Source organism: Myripristis murdjan, chromosome 10 (genome assembly GCF_902150065.1).
Source record: "Myripristis murdjan chromosome 10, fMyrMur1.1, whole genome shotgun sequence".
NCBI lineage: Eukaryota > Metazoa > Chordata > Actinopteri > Holocentriformes > Holocentridae > Myripristis > Myripristis murdjan.
The window spans coordinates 24715891-24733958 of NC_043989.1; the positions used below are offsets into that span (position 1 = coordinate 24715891).

The 18068-nt window shown below is 40.7% G+C and overlaps 1 protein-coding gene across 2 annotated transcripts; it reads right to left on the reverse strand.

Moving 5' to 3' along the window:
* Window positions 1-1088: 1088 nt before the first annotated feature.
* smad5 (SMAD family member 5) lies at window positions 1089-16625 on the reverse strand. Of its 2 annotated transcripts, none has more exons than XM_030062340.1 (7): window positions 16396-16625; window positions 10238-11171; window positions 6483-6785; window positions 4764-4871; window positions 2761-2982; window positions 2419-2675; window positions 1089-2189 (listed from the first exon to the last, which is right to left on the reverse strand). In XM_030062340.1, exons 2-7 carry the CDS (start codon window positions 10638-10640, stop codon window positions 2046-2048), a joined length of 1437 nt encoding a protein of 478 aa, XP_029918200.1. In that variant the 5' UTR covers window positions 10641-11171; window positions 16396-16625; the 3' UTR covers window positions 1089-2045. The 2 variants fall into 2 exon arrangements, with proteins under 2 accessions (XP_029918200.1, XP_029918199.1); XM_030062339.1 differs by lacking the exon at window positions 16396-16625 and adding an exon at window positions 15849-16007.
* Window positions 16626-18068: the final 1443 nt, after the last annotated feature.

Here is an 18068-nt window from a genome sequence, read left to right on the forward strand (position 1 = left end):
CCTCAACTGAGCAGCTTTACTGTCAGCCAGTCAGCGTCCAGTACTGTCAGGATTCAGCCTTAAAATTTAGAAAAATCTCATTTTATTTATAGGGTTCGCAAAACATCCTGAAGAACATTATTCTTATCCCGAGCCAATGTATATTTGAAAGAGCAAACAGATACACTGAGATTTCCTGTTCTGTCCCACTTGTTATATAGACATTTCCCTGTTTTTTTTTTCCCTTTCTTTAGTTTAATTTATACAGCTTTATTAGATCAAAACACCTTGAGACAAAATCCATCCCCTGGGTAAATAACTGCTGTTACTGTAAAGATTCAGTTATACAATGCTGAAAACAACTAAAAAAAAAAAAAAAAAAAAAAAAAACTCATCCTCTTTATTCAAAAGCTGCCAGAAATATAGTTTTGTGTGTTCAACCACTCTGTTTATGGGAGCTGGGTTTAGTAACAGCCTGAATACGATTACAGGTCTAAGTTAGATTAACATATAGCTGTTAAAACACAAAACAAACATTATTCAATATAAATAATGGACAAATCATCCATTTATTAAAAATAGGACATTTTAAAGCTCTAAAACTCATTTGTGAATATTTGTTAGTTTCTGGTTCATGCTCTCACTGACATGTTCAATAAAACACAGGCGTGCCTGAACAGAGCCATATGTCAGTGACGCACCATCAGTGAAAGTTTAACCTGCAAACTGTGGTCATGGTTACAGATTCCTTTCCTCCAAGTCACCAACATGAAGAAAAAAAAATCAGGATGTATCATCACAAAGGTGCTTTATATTTTGATTGATATGGAAAAGTCCTGGAATTACTTGCACATGGAAGCAGATTAAGGGAGCAGGTTTTAAGGAATAGACAATGTCCTCTGGGTAGTTAGTCTAAACGTACTGTTTGTCCATTTTTTTTTTATGAAATGTTATTCTCTGTAATAAATGTCTTATCTGCATTGCATTTTATTGTAAATTGTTCAACAAGCCTCCAGCTTCTTAAAGTAGCTCTAAGGGACAAGTGATACTTACATTCTCATTCTGCTAAATATCACTAAAATACTGAAGAACAGGCAAGAGAACATACATTAATTGTTACCAAATTACCTGTGTTTATTTCATTGTGCTAATGAAGTCATTTATCTAGCAACATAATGCCTTGGTACCCACACCAAAATTTAATATGCCTCCACAAAATCCATGAGTGCACAATATTGTTAATACAGTGAGTATGGAAAATAGTCACTCTTTCACTTGAACTCAGTAATACAAACAAGAATCAGTAATGATGAAGTCCACTGTCTGATTATATCACAAATGACTACTTCTATTGCAAGAGATGTAACATTCACAATGTTATTAGCTTATGGCATGTTAAACTTGTTCAGTGATTGATCTCCCATATCAAAGACTATCAGGTTGGCATACATACTTTATTAAAAGGCAGTAGCTCAGTGTTTGTTTCTAGCAGTAGAGTCTATAAAAAGGAAGCATTTGTTATATCTGAGCCTAATAGTAAACATAATTGGATCTATACCTTAACTGTAAATATCTGACATTTAGACAACAATGTAAGAAAAAAAGTGTTCAGTAAAATTCCAAGTCTGACTGTTGTAAGGCAGAGTAGTGATAAACAATTCTCTTTCATTCATACACTACAAAGAGAGATAAAATTGTCTGAGGAAACAATAAAACTTGATGAAAAAAAAAAAAAAAAGCTTGACAATCAAGCCCACATTTGATTCATATGATGATAGCCTTGTCAAGCAGTAGTGCGTCCATGTCATTGTTGTTGCTGGGGCTGTTCCTTTTTCTCCAGGTGTCTGCTTGTAATGTTACTCTCTTTGAACAACTGGATTCTGGCAGCTGCTGCTGCTGTTCTAGCCAGAGATCAACATCCCCTCCCACAGTAAGTGTAAACAGTTCAGCCATTAAGACCAACTTAAATTATAAATCAGTGAGGGGGAAGGAGGGAGAGGGGCACATAAAGTAACTGTTAAAAAAAATCTGTAAAAAGAATCTCCCGAGCTCGCAGGGGGCCATCATTAGGACACAGAGGAGATCGGGTTGAGAGGTGAACCCATTTGTGTCAGCACTTTGTCCAGCCACTGGAGGGGCCCGTGCAGGTGCACCTCTATCCAGCAGGGGGTGCTAGTGACATCCTGTCGGTGGTACTCGGCTCCCCAGCCCTGTGAGGAGGAGACAAATTACAGGCCACTGAGTTTGATAGTCGGTGATAGATGTCTGCCTTCAAGTCACAGTCATGACTATGACCAGCTGCACTGGTACATGTCACAGTTTGGCTGTTGTTTGATCAAACTGGAAACTAACTTAATGCACTTTTACATAATCAACAGTTGCCTAGCTTTTACTTCTTTTCTGTCCTCTCTTTAGTTTCATTTATAATGAACCGCTTACCTTGACAAAGCTCATCCTGATAGTGCACATCTTGGTGAGCTCATAGACGGCCTCAAAGCCGTGGTTGACTGACTGGGCCAGGAGCTGCGCAAACTCCTGGTTGTTGAAGATCTTGAGGCTGCAGCCGCTGGGGATCTTGCAGACAGTGGTGGGGTGGAAACCATGGTGGTAATTACAGTTACGGCTCTGGACAAAAATGCTGGTGTCACTCAGGCACTCGGCGTATACCTCTCCACCCACATAGTACAGGTGCACTCCTGGTGAAGAGGGAGATGTGATATTTTGTTATCAAACGCCTCCATTTCTAATGCTGCACCCCTGACGGTCAGTAACCAGTTTTACCTTTGCCGATGTGTCGGCGGGTGTTCTCAATGGTTGAGTTGCGGTTGACGTTAGAGAGCAGGCCGAGGCAGAAGCGGTTCTTGTTGTTGGAGGGGTCAGTGAAACCATCCACAAGCACGCTGGTTGATGATGCATGGTAAGCCTCGCCCACACGATTGTTGAGTTCATAGTAAACAATGGAGCACCAATGGCTGGGCTCCTCATACTCCACTGGTTGCACATCTATGAAGTTGCAAAACAGGTCAAGATGAGGACAGGTGAGTCACAGACTTACAGATTTCCCAACACATGAAAATGTTCTAGAGGATTCTTTTAAAATGTACCCTGCATGGCGATATGCTTTAGTTACAGAGTGGCAGTGTGTAGTCTAAAAGAAACATAGTTCCACATGGAAAACACTGAAGAGATTCACTTCTCTATCTAAAACTGTTACTGTGTTCCATGGTTAGTGCACAATTGCCAACTCTTCTCAAAAATGACAAAAGTTCAACTGGCTTGATTAGTCACAAATACATCTACATGACTGAAAATCTCTCTGGAGATCTTTGCCTGTCAGTCAAGTTCGTGACAAAATTACTTCTGTCAAACTCTCTACAAACAAAGAGAAAATGTGCCCTGACAGGCTGACTGTTGAGACTGCACAAAATGTCAGTATTCCTAGGGTATTTTTGCAGAATCTGCATTAAGCACACTAGTCTCCTAGATTTACATTGTTCTCATCTACACTCTCACCCCACAGAGCAGCATGTGTACAGTGTTCCTAGCAAGACTGAACATCTGGCAAGATTAATCTACAATATATTCATCTTAGGGATACATCTATTCTGTGCCGTTACATTTCTATGGTGTAATATCTGAAGCTGTGTAGGCCATGTACCACATTCACATCACAAATTGTATTGACTATACAACTAAAATTGGAAGCAGTTTGAATTGTTAACAATGAAGTTAGTGAACTTTTTAACATCCAGCTGAATGTAGTTCCCCGTTCAATAGCTTCAAAGCTAAGGAAACTATTTTATTGTGTGCGGCATATTTATTGATGTTTTGTTCTTGACAGCCAGATCTTTAAACAATGTATTTATTTTGATATTCATAAAATGTAGAGTTGAAGACAAAAATGAAAAGATATGCAAGCTGCAGTTTGTTAAACTGACTTGACAGCAAATGAGGCAACAGAGGAACACATAGTTACATCAGAGTTTTTATGCATTTTTTGAATCCCAAAATGACTGTGATAAGCAGCGTTAACTGCAGAGTTTCACTTCAGAAATTCTATTCCGTTTCCAGGCCTTTCATCATCTGAGCGCAGATTTACAGTGGGAGCAATGTTGTCTCTGTGTTCATTCTACACACAAAGGTTATTGTTCAAAGCAACAAGGGGTGCAAATTGTGAGCTTAACAGAGATTCAATCTGATCCATGATTAACTAGCTGGCATTTCAATTTCAGAGCACATTTTAGAGCAATTCAATTTGATTTTGTAAACTGTGAGTCGAGTCAAATATTCAATTCAGTACTTCTACTACATTAATAATCATGTTCAATAATTAAGATTATCCTTTTCTTCTGAAATGTTGGCAGAAAAATTATACAGCATGATTACTGTAGCATTATTGAACCTATGAAAAAAATAAGATATGTAGCGGATTTATGTCCAATACCATTCGATTTTATTTTTTGTTTTAATAATTGTGAATGAATCAATTCATACTGATTCAGGCTAAAATCAGAGGTTTTATTCCATTATTTCTTTTAGCAGATCAATTCAGCTGAATTGGCAGAATTTCTAATAGATGTACCAATGCAATGAATTAATTGTTATACACCCAAAAGCAACAAATATGAAAATTTGTGAAATGGCAAGGACTATATAAAATGTGTAGTTGCATTTTTCCTTACTTTTCCACACTTTTGTGCAACTTCCAAACTCTAGGACCTGAAAATTACATATTTTGGTAGATTTCGTGCATTAAAGGATGTGTATTTAGCAGTCCTCCTCACCTCCTCTGGGCATGTTCTGAGGCACCAGGCTGCTGCTGGTCTCCATGGACTGGCTGTCCTGGCCCAGCTGCTCATCAGGGGGCATGTAGGCTGGGGGTGGGGTGTCAGCTGAGATATTAAGAGAGCAGTTACAGAGGATGAGACCAGTTGTTGCTGCTGGCAAATGGTCTCTCTCTCTCTCTCTCTCTCTCTCTCTCTCTCACACACACACACACACACACACACACACACACACACACACACACACACACAGACACACACAGACACACACACAGACACACACACAGACACACACAGACACACACCACACACAGACACACACTCACTCAGTCACTCACACACACCTCCCAAGAGTCAAACAATCATCACAGGATCTGTCCTCCGGAAACGGTGTCAGATTTCACACATCCGTCACTTGCTAAACCACATGCTAAACCAACCATTCCCGGCAGAGATGCAACTTGAGCTTTTCAAGCCCATATTCTGGAACACAGGAAAAAGACTGTTTTCAATAAAAAAAAAACAAAAAAAACGCAAACCCCCCCCCCACCTAGACGGCAGCGACTACGGTGCATGAGTTTAGACAATGACAATGATCGGGGCTATTCAGCACAATTAAGCTCAACTCCAATCCTAAGCTGCCATTAAAAACTTAGCTTCCTTCTGCCTGACTGCCTGCAGCCGCTGGATGTGTGCATCAGCAGATCTGGCCTACAGCAGAATAGAGCAGTCACCAGACACACACACACACACACACACACACACACACACACACACACACACACACACACACACACACACACACACACACACACACACACACACACACACACACACACACACACACACACACACACACACACACACACACACAAGCAGCACAAAGTCACACCCACGCCCACATATAATCAACAGTTCAGGTCACTGTTCCAATGCAGTGACACGGCTGGACGGGACAAGAAGGAATTTCTTTGTTTGAGCCCCGTTCCTCCATGTTGGTTATATCTACTCTCTGTTCGGCTCAGTCAAAATGAAGAAGGGCTGCCTGGTCCACTGAGTAAGAGCCTTGACAATAGCCAGCAGCCCTGGCTCTGGTGGACACTGCTTAGTTGGCACTTCCATTGTTCACATTTCAGTAGTGTAACTTGATTTGGATGGATATAATAACTCGACCTGGTTAGAATACTGGTAACAAGCTGCAACGCATCTCTCTTTTCTTTGCATCACAGATTTTTGTGATCATCATTTATCTGAAATAAAAAATATGTCTTGCCATCATAAATTTCCAAATAATTTGTATCAGAGATGTTTTGAGTTATCTCTTAGTTTGATAGTGAGTGTTCATCTATGTCCTAAATACTTATGTTAGGGAAGTGATTTGACTTACTACATCCTGCCCAACAGGTGGCTTGTTGAAGTCAAATGAAAACATGGTTGACACTTGCAAGTGGAACGTTTCTGAGTGACAACATCCTGTACATGATGGGAATATGAAACTGGATTCAACTGGAACTTTGGTGAACAGCGTAAGATGTCACAAAAATGTCAGCAGCCGCCATTTGACAGTATTTTTTCTTTTTACTGTTCTCACTGGAGAACAGTGTGAATTAACTGTCAGTGAGCTGCCTTGTTGGCTGGGTGACAACTGTGATCAAGAAAAAAAAAAAACAATGGCTTGGCTCAGTGCCCAGGTGTAGGTGTTGAGTGTACATGGTGTACCTGGGAGCTGGAATGGACTGGAGGGACCCGAGCTGGCAGGAGAGTTGGGGTAGGTGCCGCTGCTGGCCGGGGATGGGGGGTAAGGGGAGTTTGGAGAGATGGGGAAGGAGCCGCCGCCACCACCGCTGCCTCCGCCACCGCCGCCGCCACCGCTGCCACCACTGTGCGGCTGCTGGAAAGATTCAGGGAAGGTGGCGTTCAGGGGCATGTGCGGCTCGTTGTGGGTGAGATTACGAAACTGAACCAGCAGGCTGTGCTGCGGGTTGAACTCGCTGTGCCGTGGCACCAGGACAGGAGGGAGCACTGGAGAGAAGGAGGAGAGGAAAACAGAGAAAGAATAGGAGGATGGGAGGGGGAGAGACAGACAGGGGAGGGATAAGTCATTATTTAATGGATGATTATACTGTATGGTCTATGCCCACCCAACACCTCTTTTCACCAGGCAGCCTGTGTGATTTGTAGCGTTTGTTTCTTTTCCTTGTTAATAATGCATCCCTTCCATTATTAACAAGGAAATGCAACCAATGTTGGAAAGACAAGTCCCTGATCAGCAGACTCTTTACAAATTAATTATCACAAATACTCCAAACACTGTAGAGGCAAAAGTATGCCTTAATATTTCTTTAAAAAATATTGAGTCTTACAGTAGAACCGGCATCATGTAGTTTTCTCAAAACAATTTACAAATATTTTCTAACAACATTGCTATGATGCAGCTTTCTCGCTGTTGTCGATTTAGACTTTGAATTGTGTGCAATACTGCAGATACCTTTTTATTTTTATTTTTTTCTTACACAAACAAACAAAAAAATCTGTTGCCACTGTAAAAAAGCAAACCATACTGTTCCATACTCATTGTGTGGAGTCATAAGAGCGTAGATCTACAGTATGCTGCTCAACCTGAACAAGCCTGCATTCCTAAAAAGGCCACGGTAGCTCTTTATGAAGATCCAGCCACAGAGGTCACACAAATTTATTTTAATTTTTAATGATGTCAAAAGGATAGCACACATTTCGCCAGCCTTGATTTTCATCAACTAACTGCCTTTAAGCGTCATGGCCCCAAGGCTGTCCAACCAAAACTACCCAGTGAGCTTTGGTTTAATGATATGACATGTTGTTTCTTCTGACTGGCATGTGATCCCCAGCCTTGAAATGGTCAATACTGGGCTGGAAATCCCAAGTCAGGCTGGTGTCAGAGTCTGGGCCAGGGCCAAAGTAAGAGAGGGTGTCCTTAGGGTCATCTGTGAGTGTGTGTGATGTGGTTTGTGAGTGACAGACAAAGAGAGAGAGAGAGAGGGAAAGGGTGGTGGTGGGAAGTGTTGGGAGTTTAGTCAGAGTGGAATATGCATTTAGCAAGCAGCTCTCTGATGCCACACCCCATCTTGAGTGCCTGAGGCATATAATCTAATAAGACTCAAAAAGAGCTAGTGATATTGATTTTCTGTGAAATGGAGGGGGTTGGGCAGAACAGGCCTGTGTGATGACAGCCCTGCCTACTGACCTTTGTAGATTTGTTTACCAGCTCCACAGCCGACTCAGGACTCCGGCCAAGGGATGTGCACAAATCTGTTAACATGTAGCTGCTGCTACCCAGTGACCAAAAAACCTTTTGCAACTGCTTGACTGTGTATTTCAGTAGGGCTGAGTGATACTGGAAAAAACTGACAGTGTGATATCTTTTTTCCTGCGATATGAAAAAAATGAGGAGATTTCACCAGATATATACATTCATGTAGCCAATAGATATGTAATTAACAATCATAATTTTCATCATACGGGTACTTTAAAAGTCTATCCTCTTCTAACAAAACTTTATGTGGGCTTAAATGGACTAGTGTCTCAGTTGTATTATTTACATGTAATTTACCATTTCTAATCATGTTCAAATGTATGTTTAATCTATGTGATAGTAAACAGCTCTGAGGATGGTAAAACTCTCAAACTGAAGCAACAAACAGATTTATCTACATGTAGATATGACAAGTGCAGATAAATCTGGATACTGCAAGTTTTATGTGTGTGTTAAGCACGCAGCCTCGCATAACTGAAGTCCTGCCTGTAGCATCCAAGTGACTTCATATGTGACAGGAGCTCCGTCTCATTCATGCTTACAGACAGGTGACACACAGACTCTACATGCAGAGCCATCAGTTTGTTATGTGCTCTGGTGAAGGACTGCACATTATCATTTTATCAAACAACAATAGGCAGCACTCTTTTTGAGGTTGTAGTTGGAGACAAGTGGAGCTTTTGGTGTTTGATAAACTCATCACTGTGCATGCAGAGTCTGCTGTCACTAGCAAGGAACTCTGTGTATCCAAGAAACCTTAAATGTTATGTTTTGTTACATCTTGTAGATTGTTTTTTCCAACACTGATATTAAGGCAATAGTAATTAAATACTATCAGAACTAAGAATGCAATAAAAAAAAAAATCAACTCAAGAATCTGCGCCCTACTGTGCATTTCAAATTACCACTGAGTCCTGTTAATCAGCACAAGTGACATGTGAATGTTAGATCCTTAATTACAAATCAGTTTGCCATCTCTTTTCCATAGATCTGACACCCTGCATCTCTCATTCTCCATATGATTGGTAACCAAAATTTTACTCTGCACTCCATTAGAGTAGTTAAAGTTACAGATATGATTTGGACTGTGATATCAGAGATAAGATGATGTTAAATGGAACATGATGCTGTGATGTCGCACAAAGTCTGTGTGTCTGTGCTTCGTGTGCTGTGTGTCTGAGTCACCCTGTCTGTCTGACAGACACATGGTGAGGTGTGTTTTGGCTAACAGCACCTGCACTGCTACCAGTGCTTCCTTGGGAATGTTTTGCAGCCTCAGAGGGATGGTGAACCTGCACATGTGCAAATAAATTAGTGGTCTGCATGTCCCTCAGTAGCACAAACCTATCTAGCTGGCAGATATGCTGTGTAATATTCTTATGCTCACCTTTAGCATCTGGGCAAAACCCATAATATTCCCAAGTACGGAATGTTACATTTTCACTGGCATGCTTTGACATAACTTCCCCCACCCTTCAAACCCTCGGTGATCGGATCGCCTATTGGTGATCTCAAGTAGACACGAATAGACAATATGAAAATAGAAACAGTCACCCAACCCTATTTTGTATCAAGCAGCCAAAAAGTTGTGGCATGATGTGTTTGAGTGAATTTTCCTTACTTAACATCACATGTCCTGCAATGTGACTATTGCACATGCACACATTGTGATCTTGATGCTGAAACAATGCACGTGCAGACATATATTTCAGTTTTCATTAACTGTTAACATGTTCTTAAGAGTCTAGCCTGAAATTTGTAAGGACAGTCTGAAATCAACTGTCAATTTAAAAATAGTTGCTGCTGAGTAAACACTATTTGCTTTGATGCGTCGCAAGTAGAACCCAACTTAGAACTGCAATGTGGCTAAATACAACAACCAAATCACAGGAGCTTTTGGGATAATGTTAAAATGTGTGACAAAATAACGTTATAAATAAAGCATTGTGAAGCTACAGAGAGGCTCTGGCCCACAAAGTGTATTCTACAGACTTAAGAAAACATGTTTGGCACAGTGTTTTCAAAGAAAGTGAACACCCCCATTGACACATATTCTGTGTCAATGGGGGGAAAGCAAGCCTCGCTAATTGTAAAAAAAAAAAAAAAAAAAAGCATGGAAAACAAAGTGCTTTCAAATCACTATTTGTTAGTAACTCCACTGAGATTGAATGGGAATACCTACCAGGACTCTCCACTCTCTTGTAGTGATAGGGGTTGATGCAGACCTCCTTCTGTTTGGAGCCAAACGGATATTCACACACCTCCAGGGGCTTGAGCTCATGGTGGGACTGGAGGTCGGGCCAGCGCCACACACGGCAGTAGATTACATGCGGCAGGCCTTTCCTGTGGGAAACCTGCAGTCGGCCATCCAGCGATCTGGGGATGGTCACACACTTGCTGGGCTGCCCAGGGCTGCTCAGGGCTTTTTCGAGGTCCTCCATGGCGCCTTTCTTCTTCTTCAGTTTCTTCACCAGCGCATCCACTGCCTTCTCTGCCCATTTCTCTTCCTCATCACCCTGCTTCCAGCCAAGCAGGCGTTTGACTGCTGGGCTTGTGAAGGAGAACAGACTGGACATGGAGGTCATGCTGGATGCTGTAGTGTAGGGGAAAGGGAGGTACTACACTAGGAAGACCAACTGACCTGACTGAGGGGACTACGAGGTGCCGAGTCACCAGCTGATGTTCTTCAACAAAAGTCAATAGACTGAATGGGTGTATGAGTGTGTGGTCAACAAGGGAAATTCTGCCTGAGTGTATGTGTGTGTAGGAGAGGCCAGTAGAGAAAAGGGTGGGGTAGGGGAGAGGAGGCTTTAGCCTTGTCTGACCAAGGACAGGAAGCGAGGGGAGGGAGGGGAGGCAACAAGCAGGACGCAGCTGCTGCTGCTCAGGAAGGGCCCTGCAGCAAGCTGTCCGGAGCTGGGTCACCACCACTGATGGGATGTGTGTGAGGGGGTGTTCAGTCCGCGGGAGCTGGGATCAGGACTGCTGCCTAGCAGACACAACGCAGCAGGTCTCACTCAAAAGAAGGCACTGCTTCTCACCGACGACTCCCAGTGTCCCTGTCTTGGCTTGACTCTCCCACCAGTACACAGGCAGTGTTTTAGTCCATGGGCTTTCTACAAAACAGTCCAGAAAGATAAGATACATATGAGTCAATATCAGTATAGAGTGCCATTGAGACTTCCCAATGACACAAAAAAAAAGATGAGATTTTCCACTGAACTCCATATCCATTGTATAAAGTAGACCTTAAGCTGTTAGAAATGCATGTTGGTCAAGCTCCTGCACCTTTTATAAATTGACTGCAAGAATAGAAAGTACAAGTGAATTGCAAAATGTGTCCACCCTGTCATGGGACAATTTCTAAATAGAGTAAATATGTTCTAATCATATTGATTACAAAATGTACATTTTCAGAAAGGTATTTGGTCCCTCGTTCAGGAAAATATTTTAGTTTCTGGAAAACATCTCTCAAAAATACAGAAATTATGGAAAAATATGTTTGTATATGTAAAATCTGTGAAAGTTGTACTTTCTTTTCTGAATAAACTCTATAAATAAAGGTATCTGGTCAAACTTTGAAATAATACTGTTTGGCCCTAATCTCTTCAGAGCAAAATCACACAAAAGGTTTTGATAACTTGTGAAAATAATTATTTATTCACATAAAACATGAACATGACAGGGTGGACAATGACATGACGGGGTGGACAATGTTATGGTTTTGTCAACAAATGTTTTTTGTCAAAACATGACTTTTTTCACCTACTGTATTTTGAATTGTGCACAGGTAGGCTACATTTGGAAATGACACTCAACAACAGCAAAAATAAATAAATAAAACCTTCAACTAGACGAAAAAACAAGATTGATATAAACAAAACAAAAACCCTTGGTCCCTAAATGTAGGCCTACCACAAAAAGTATAAACATAGGTATCCTTTCAAATGGTTTCTTTCTCTGCATATGTTTTGTCCTCCACTTGACTTCTGGAACACTGAAAAACTTATAAAACTGTTATAAAACTAGACTTGATGACAGGGTGGACAATGACAGGGTGGACGTTTCTGGCTGAAGTTTGCATTTAATGAGCACATGTTGGGCCATTAGCTAGCAACATGTATCAGTTAGGAAGGTGACTGTGTATACTTTAACAAACATATTTTGAATTTCTGAAAAGCATTTATATAGATGAATATTTTGCAATGACAGGGTGGACACATTAAGATTGAACACATTCAAGTTCAATCATAAAATGATGAAAATGTCAAAATATAAATGTTGATATGTACTCTCTCTGCATGAGCTATTCTTCACTCCATTTGTAAAAGACAAAGCAGTGGTATTGATGTCACTGATTACAGCAGGGGGTTTCTTTTAGTGGCAGTAACCACCTAATGACGGGGTGGACAGCAAATCCAGGGACACATGCAAAACGTTTATTATTATTATTACATTAGACCATAAATGATTCAATTGACTCATTTTATTCAAGTACTTGATGAGAGCAACAAGAGCATGTAAAAGGTTTGTACATTGTATATCATTTATCTACTTATTTCACTCAGTGAAGTTAGTAGAGAGGAGTTTGGGACATGGCAAAATCACATGCATCTAATCATAGAAAATTTTTTAAAATATGAAAAACACCCTTTTAAAGATGTATCTCTGTACCAATGTGTGTTTAAATGTTTGGCCATTTATAATAAACCATCAGAGTTTTGTTATTTTGCAAATTTTTCATGAAAATTGAGTGATTTCTGCCTGGGACACCAAATGGTACCCTATATTGATATTGACTCATATAGAGGTCAGCAACACATTCATTTGTTTGGTGCCACTAACATCTGGATCAAAAAGCTGCCATTCCAAAGATTCTTAAATAAAATAAATACACACATTATTAAACAAACGCTACATTTGTCAAAAGAACCAATACCCTTTGCCCTCCTTTAAGATCTGACACTTCATTTCCATTATGAACCTGGGTCTTGTTGAAACTAAAATGACTCAATTATCTGATGAGTGCTGTAGACAGTCATGGATATGGAAAGACAATCAAGTACAAAAACACCCACACAGCTAAAGAAAGAGACTGACAGACAAGGAAGGTTGACACATTAGTCTACTGGAAAGTGTTTAAAAGGATAACAATTCTACAGTTTTAACAACATAGCTTCAAAATCTGCATTTGACATTTAAAAAACAGTTACTACAAATTCAATCAAACACTGAATTAGTGAAAAGTTGAAGTGACAGCCGAAGATGCCTCCCTCAAGAGCAACACAATGTTTTCAGTCTTTATAAAATTACACCTGACTAAGTGTAAAATTTTATTGCAAATCATACTGTGATGCAGCATAATACTCTGTCCATATCACTCAGGGCAAGCAAGCAGCCAGCCAGAGGCTAGACAGATAGAGCAGGGCAGACAGCCTGCAGCAGCAGCAGCAGCTGTTTGAGGGCCTGTGAAGCTGGCCCCAGCCGAAAAGGATGTGACCACAAAGAGCAGCTTCCTCCCTCAACCCATCTCTGCCCCGATCCCTCCCTTCCAGCACACAGCTGTCCAACAGCACTGCACCCACTTCCATGGCTTATTGTTCTACATTCACATGAAAGCACAAGGAAACCTCCCAACAGTAGGATAGTCAAGCCTATTAAACAAAATTTTATCAGACGGTAAATGTTATGAGTTCCTCTGACATTCATCAGATTGTGTTCCAAGAGCGGTTGTTTCCACAAAGCCCAGTCAATTAGAGAACCAGACTAGATCACCAGTGATTCATCAGCTTACAGTTCAGAGTGAGTAATGACAAGAAACAGATTTCAGCATAAAGGTCTGTCTGTCTGTGAGGAGTAAGATCACATTGATTAACATAAAGAAGATAAAACTTGCCTGAACGAACACCTGATAAAGGTCATACAAAAAAACTGATAACAGTCCACACTGATAGCTTTGTGTTTTCAACATCAAGCACTATCACTCACGTCCATCTTACATTCAACACAGCATGTCAGAAATTTCCATGTATACAAAGTCACATTTACAAAAAAAAAAAAAAAAGGGGGGGGGGGTGTAACTGAACTACTAGCTGAAACGTCACTTAATGAGCAATGTTAAAATTAAGTGAAACCAATATCAAAATAAGATTCATTTTGGTCTGTCTGACAACAATCAGCGTAAATTCATCTAAGCTTTATCTGATTAGAGTTGTCTGCCTGATTGTACGTTTGCTGGACCTAATGAACTGTAGACACTACCTCATACATACAATGCATAATATGATTAAATGTCTCCCACCTCCCATACAGTACTTAGAAAGTTAATCAAAACAGACATTCATAGCAAATGGAGTAAGTTCTACATTTGGCATTTATGTGGTTTAATTCAATATCTGAGATCTAAGGTTCTTTTTCAAAAGAGGTGCCATTTTTCATTTTGGACTAGGTGTTCTTTCTTCCAAGAAAATAAATCTCTAACAGTCACTTACGCCAACATCTGAGAAAACAAATGCTGTTTCTAGAGCCTGTAACAGACTAACAAGGAAGCCTAGGTTTCCTAGACTTTAGATTTATAAAGCTGTCGCAAGAAACACTGCAATTCAAAATTTGATCACAAACAAAACGCATGCTCTTTCTCATTTAAAAACTACAGCAACGACTCTTAAAAATCGGTTGCCATTTTGCTTGCACTATTTTCACATCTTTTTACACTTCAGGTCAGAGGATGTTTCCAGCTTTCAACATGGAACAGTGAATCACAAAGTGTTTGAGAGGGAAATTCTTGGACAAACCTCATAGTGAGCATCGATACCCTCTGAAGCTTCTCCCACAGCCAAACCAACCCATCAATTGGAAGACAGAGATGAATTGAATGTCAAGATTAGAAATTTGCCTCCAAGACACTGTCACACTGGAGTGCAAAATACCAGTGTTTATCAGAGTCTGGCCTCGCTGAAGTCTTGTTGGTTAGGTGATGTTACACGCTGTAATGCAATGCTGATGTTAGTGTGTTAACAACTTCTAAAACATAAAACACTGGAGAACTGAAGAAATACGTGTCCACTGAAATCTGGTAGCCTATCCACTTCTGAAATGCTTGACAGGCATACAGTACAGGAAGCAGACAATATGGAAGGATTATGCGATGACTAGCATGCACCCCCCCAAAAATGCAACAGAGACACAGAGAGAAAGGGAAACAGAAACGCAGATATGACGTTAGATAAACCCCAAACGAGTTGTAAAAAGTTTTTTTCCCCAATCACACAGTTACACTCTGGTCCAAACGTAACGTTAGCGCGACATCACGCAAAGACAACAGCACAAACAACACGAGTATATTTACATTAACACCCTGCTCTGGGCAACTAAGTGAACTTGCTAACTAGCTAACTTAGCTAACAGGCAACACCTTGTTTATCTTAAATTAAATTTGCAGAACACGTCAAATAACGCTACTTTGCAGTTCAACGGCACAGCGTTGATTGTTGTACTGCTTCTGAAACACGAAATTTGAAGTTTCCCTGACTTCTAATTTAGCGAGATAAACTTTTCTAGCAATTGGTGGCTAACTTTCCCCCTCCTCCTCCATTCCACAAAAACTTTTTCAACCACTTCTCCCAGCTAACGCTAAGTTGTGCTAGCTAGCTAACAGTTAGCCAGCCGTCCGAGGGAAAGTGGCGAGCCTCTGCCCAGCGGAGACCGCTGATGTATCGGCAGTTGATTTCTACTGTTAAACCTCATTCTCTACACCAGATTAAGTTGGATTAAGCCTTCGTTCAACCACATACCCTTGATAATGGACGCAGGCCCCGTCAAAGCTTTTTTCTCTTGGCCGTTCCAGGCAATACTTCCTTTTTCTTAAGGCTTTTCAGCTGTTTTTCCACTCCTTTCACCCTCAGTCTCTCCATGCCATGTTCTCCTGCTCCGAGAGACAAGTAGACTGGAAAGGCGGAGTGCAGGAGTGCATATCCTTCCGCTACACTGACAAACTAGTGCTAGCTTTAGTGGCACAGCTACAATAGATTCAGCGAAATTCAAAATCTCAGTGTGTACCAAATATCAGCGCTTTATTGCAAGATGCTCCATAAAGAAGTACTTGTATAATAAATGTCCAGTGTTCTATTTTTCAGAGCACCGAGTTACACTTATTTAACATATATTAGCGAACGTTTAAGTGAAAAAGATGAGCCCCCACTCCTCCATGGATCATAAACGTCGTGTCAAAATACAAGCAGCTGACGCTGCGACAAAAATTAAAAACTGATGAGGGCAGTAAGATACGAGCCTTTTGAGGTTATTGTAGTTTTTTTGAGGGAACGAAGTTGGAGTTCTTACAGGTTGTGCTGCGGCTCTGGGACGTCTCACAAGTTGCTGGCTCCAGTCTGTCTGGAGCGCCGCGGCGGTGTTGCACACTGTGGCTGTCCTCCTGTTGGATTGTGAAGCCTCATCAGTCGTCTGCGTTTAGTTATTTAACAAATTTTAATTGTTCGACGGTCTCATAACTTCTATTCCACCTCCACTGCGCAGGAGAGAAGACGCTGTATTCCTGCAGGATAATGCTGGAGTGGGAGCTCCTCTATCAGGTCCCATGTGAAAATCTGTCTCCAAACCGCACATTCAACCAGCAGTGGGCAGCCTAACCCCATGTTAGACTCCAGGCTTTATTCTTTATTCTTTATTTGGATCCCCATTAACTTTTACAAAGTGGTCGCTCATCTCCCAGTAAAAACAAGTAATAATTAAAACCACACTGTATCACATAACTCAAAAAGGAAAAACAAGAAAATGCAGTTTTTAAATACTTTTATACACTTGTAGTGTGGTGTGCTCACAGTCTATAAGTGTACCGGTGCTAGAGACATTTTGATGTCTTTACACTGTTCATCATAGATTGACTGGAACAAAATTATAATAAAACTATTACCTAACTTATTTATCTACCCTGAAAGTTTTGTCCATTTTTTACATTATGTAACTCCATGTATGTTGTGATGTAAATAAACAGAAAATCAACACAGCAGCTTGAACATTGAACTTTTGGTTGGTGTTCAGTGTGATGTGTCCTAGTAGCCATCTAACTTTATACATAAAGATTATTCTACACAACAAATATAAAATGTGAGATCATAGGCATGGAAACGACATGCTTATGATCCACACACACACACACACACACACACACACACACACACACACACACACACACACACACACACACACACACACATATATATATATATATATATATATATATACTGCTTAGTCATATAGTGCATGTATATGGCCAAGCCTTGGTGCATGTAGTTGATACTTTTTGGTTTGGGGGATCATTTATAATGCTGAACATTCAGCACCAGTGACCAGGTGCACTGCTGGCAGATCAGCTTTAATGACACAGTCAGATGCAGTCTGTCAGTGTTGCTGTTTAGATGATCCCACTATGAAGTCACGCTGGAAAAACTACACAAGCTGACACAAGACACCTCTTTCAATATCAGAGTTTATTTCCAAGTTTCACTGGTTGCAATAAAACTAAGCCCAAGTGCAGCATGCCTCAAGTCATATCACGCACAGTTGTAAATAATCACCAGAACACAAGAGAGTGAGTCAACACAGAGGAGGAATTCTTGCTTGGAGTGTGTTCTTGTCAAGTTACACACTGGCCCTGCTAATCAGCAATGGATTGACTTGATCCTGACAATCATCCCAGGTGGGGATTTTTTTTGTTGGCCATTTTTTGCCATTGAGAGAAAAATAAATTCTTATCTCTCTCTCTCTCACTTTAAAAAGTCTGTTGTTTTTGTAAACCTCTAAAATCAGTTTCCATGTGGGAGAAGACCCCTCATGATTCATGTTCCAGAACAACCAGCAGAGGAATCCTCTGGCTTGGTGCTGTTTATCTGATATTATAATGCAGGAGCTTGTGACACCCCAATGGCACACTCACTGTTGCCGCAATACAGCTTTTAATTTACATTGATCTTATGAAATATTCACAATGAACAGAA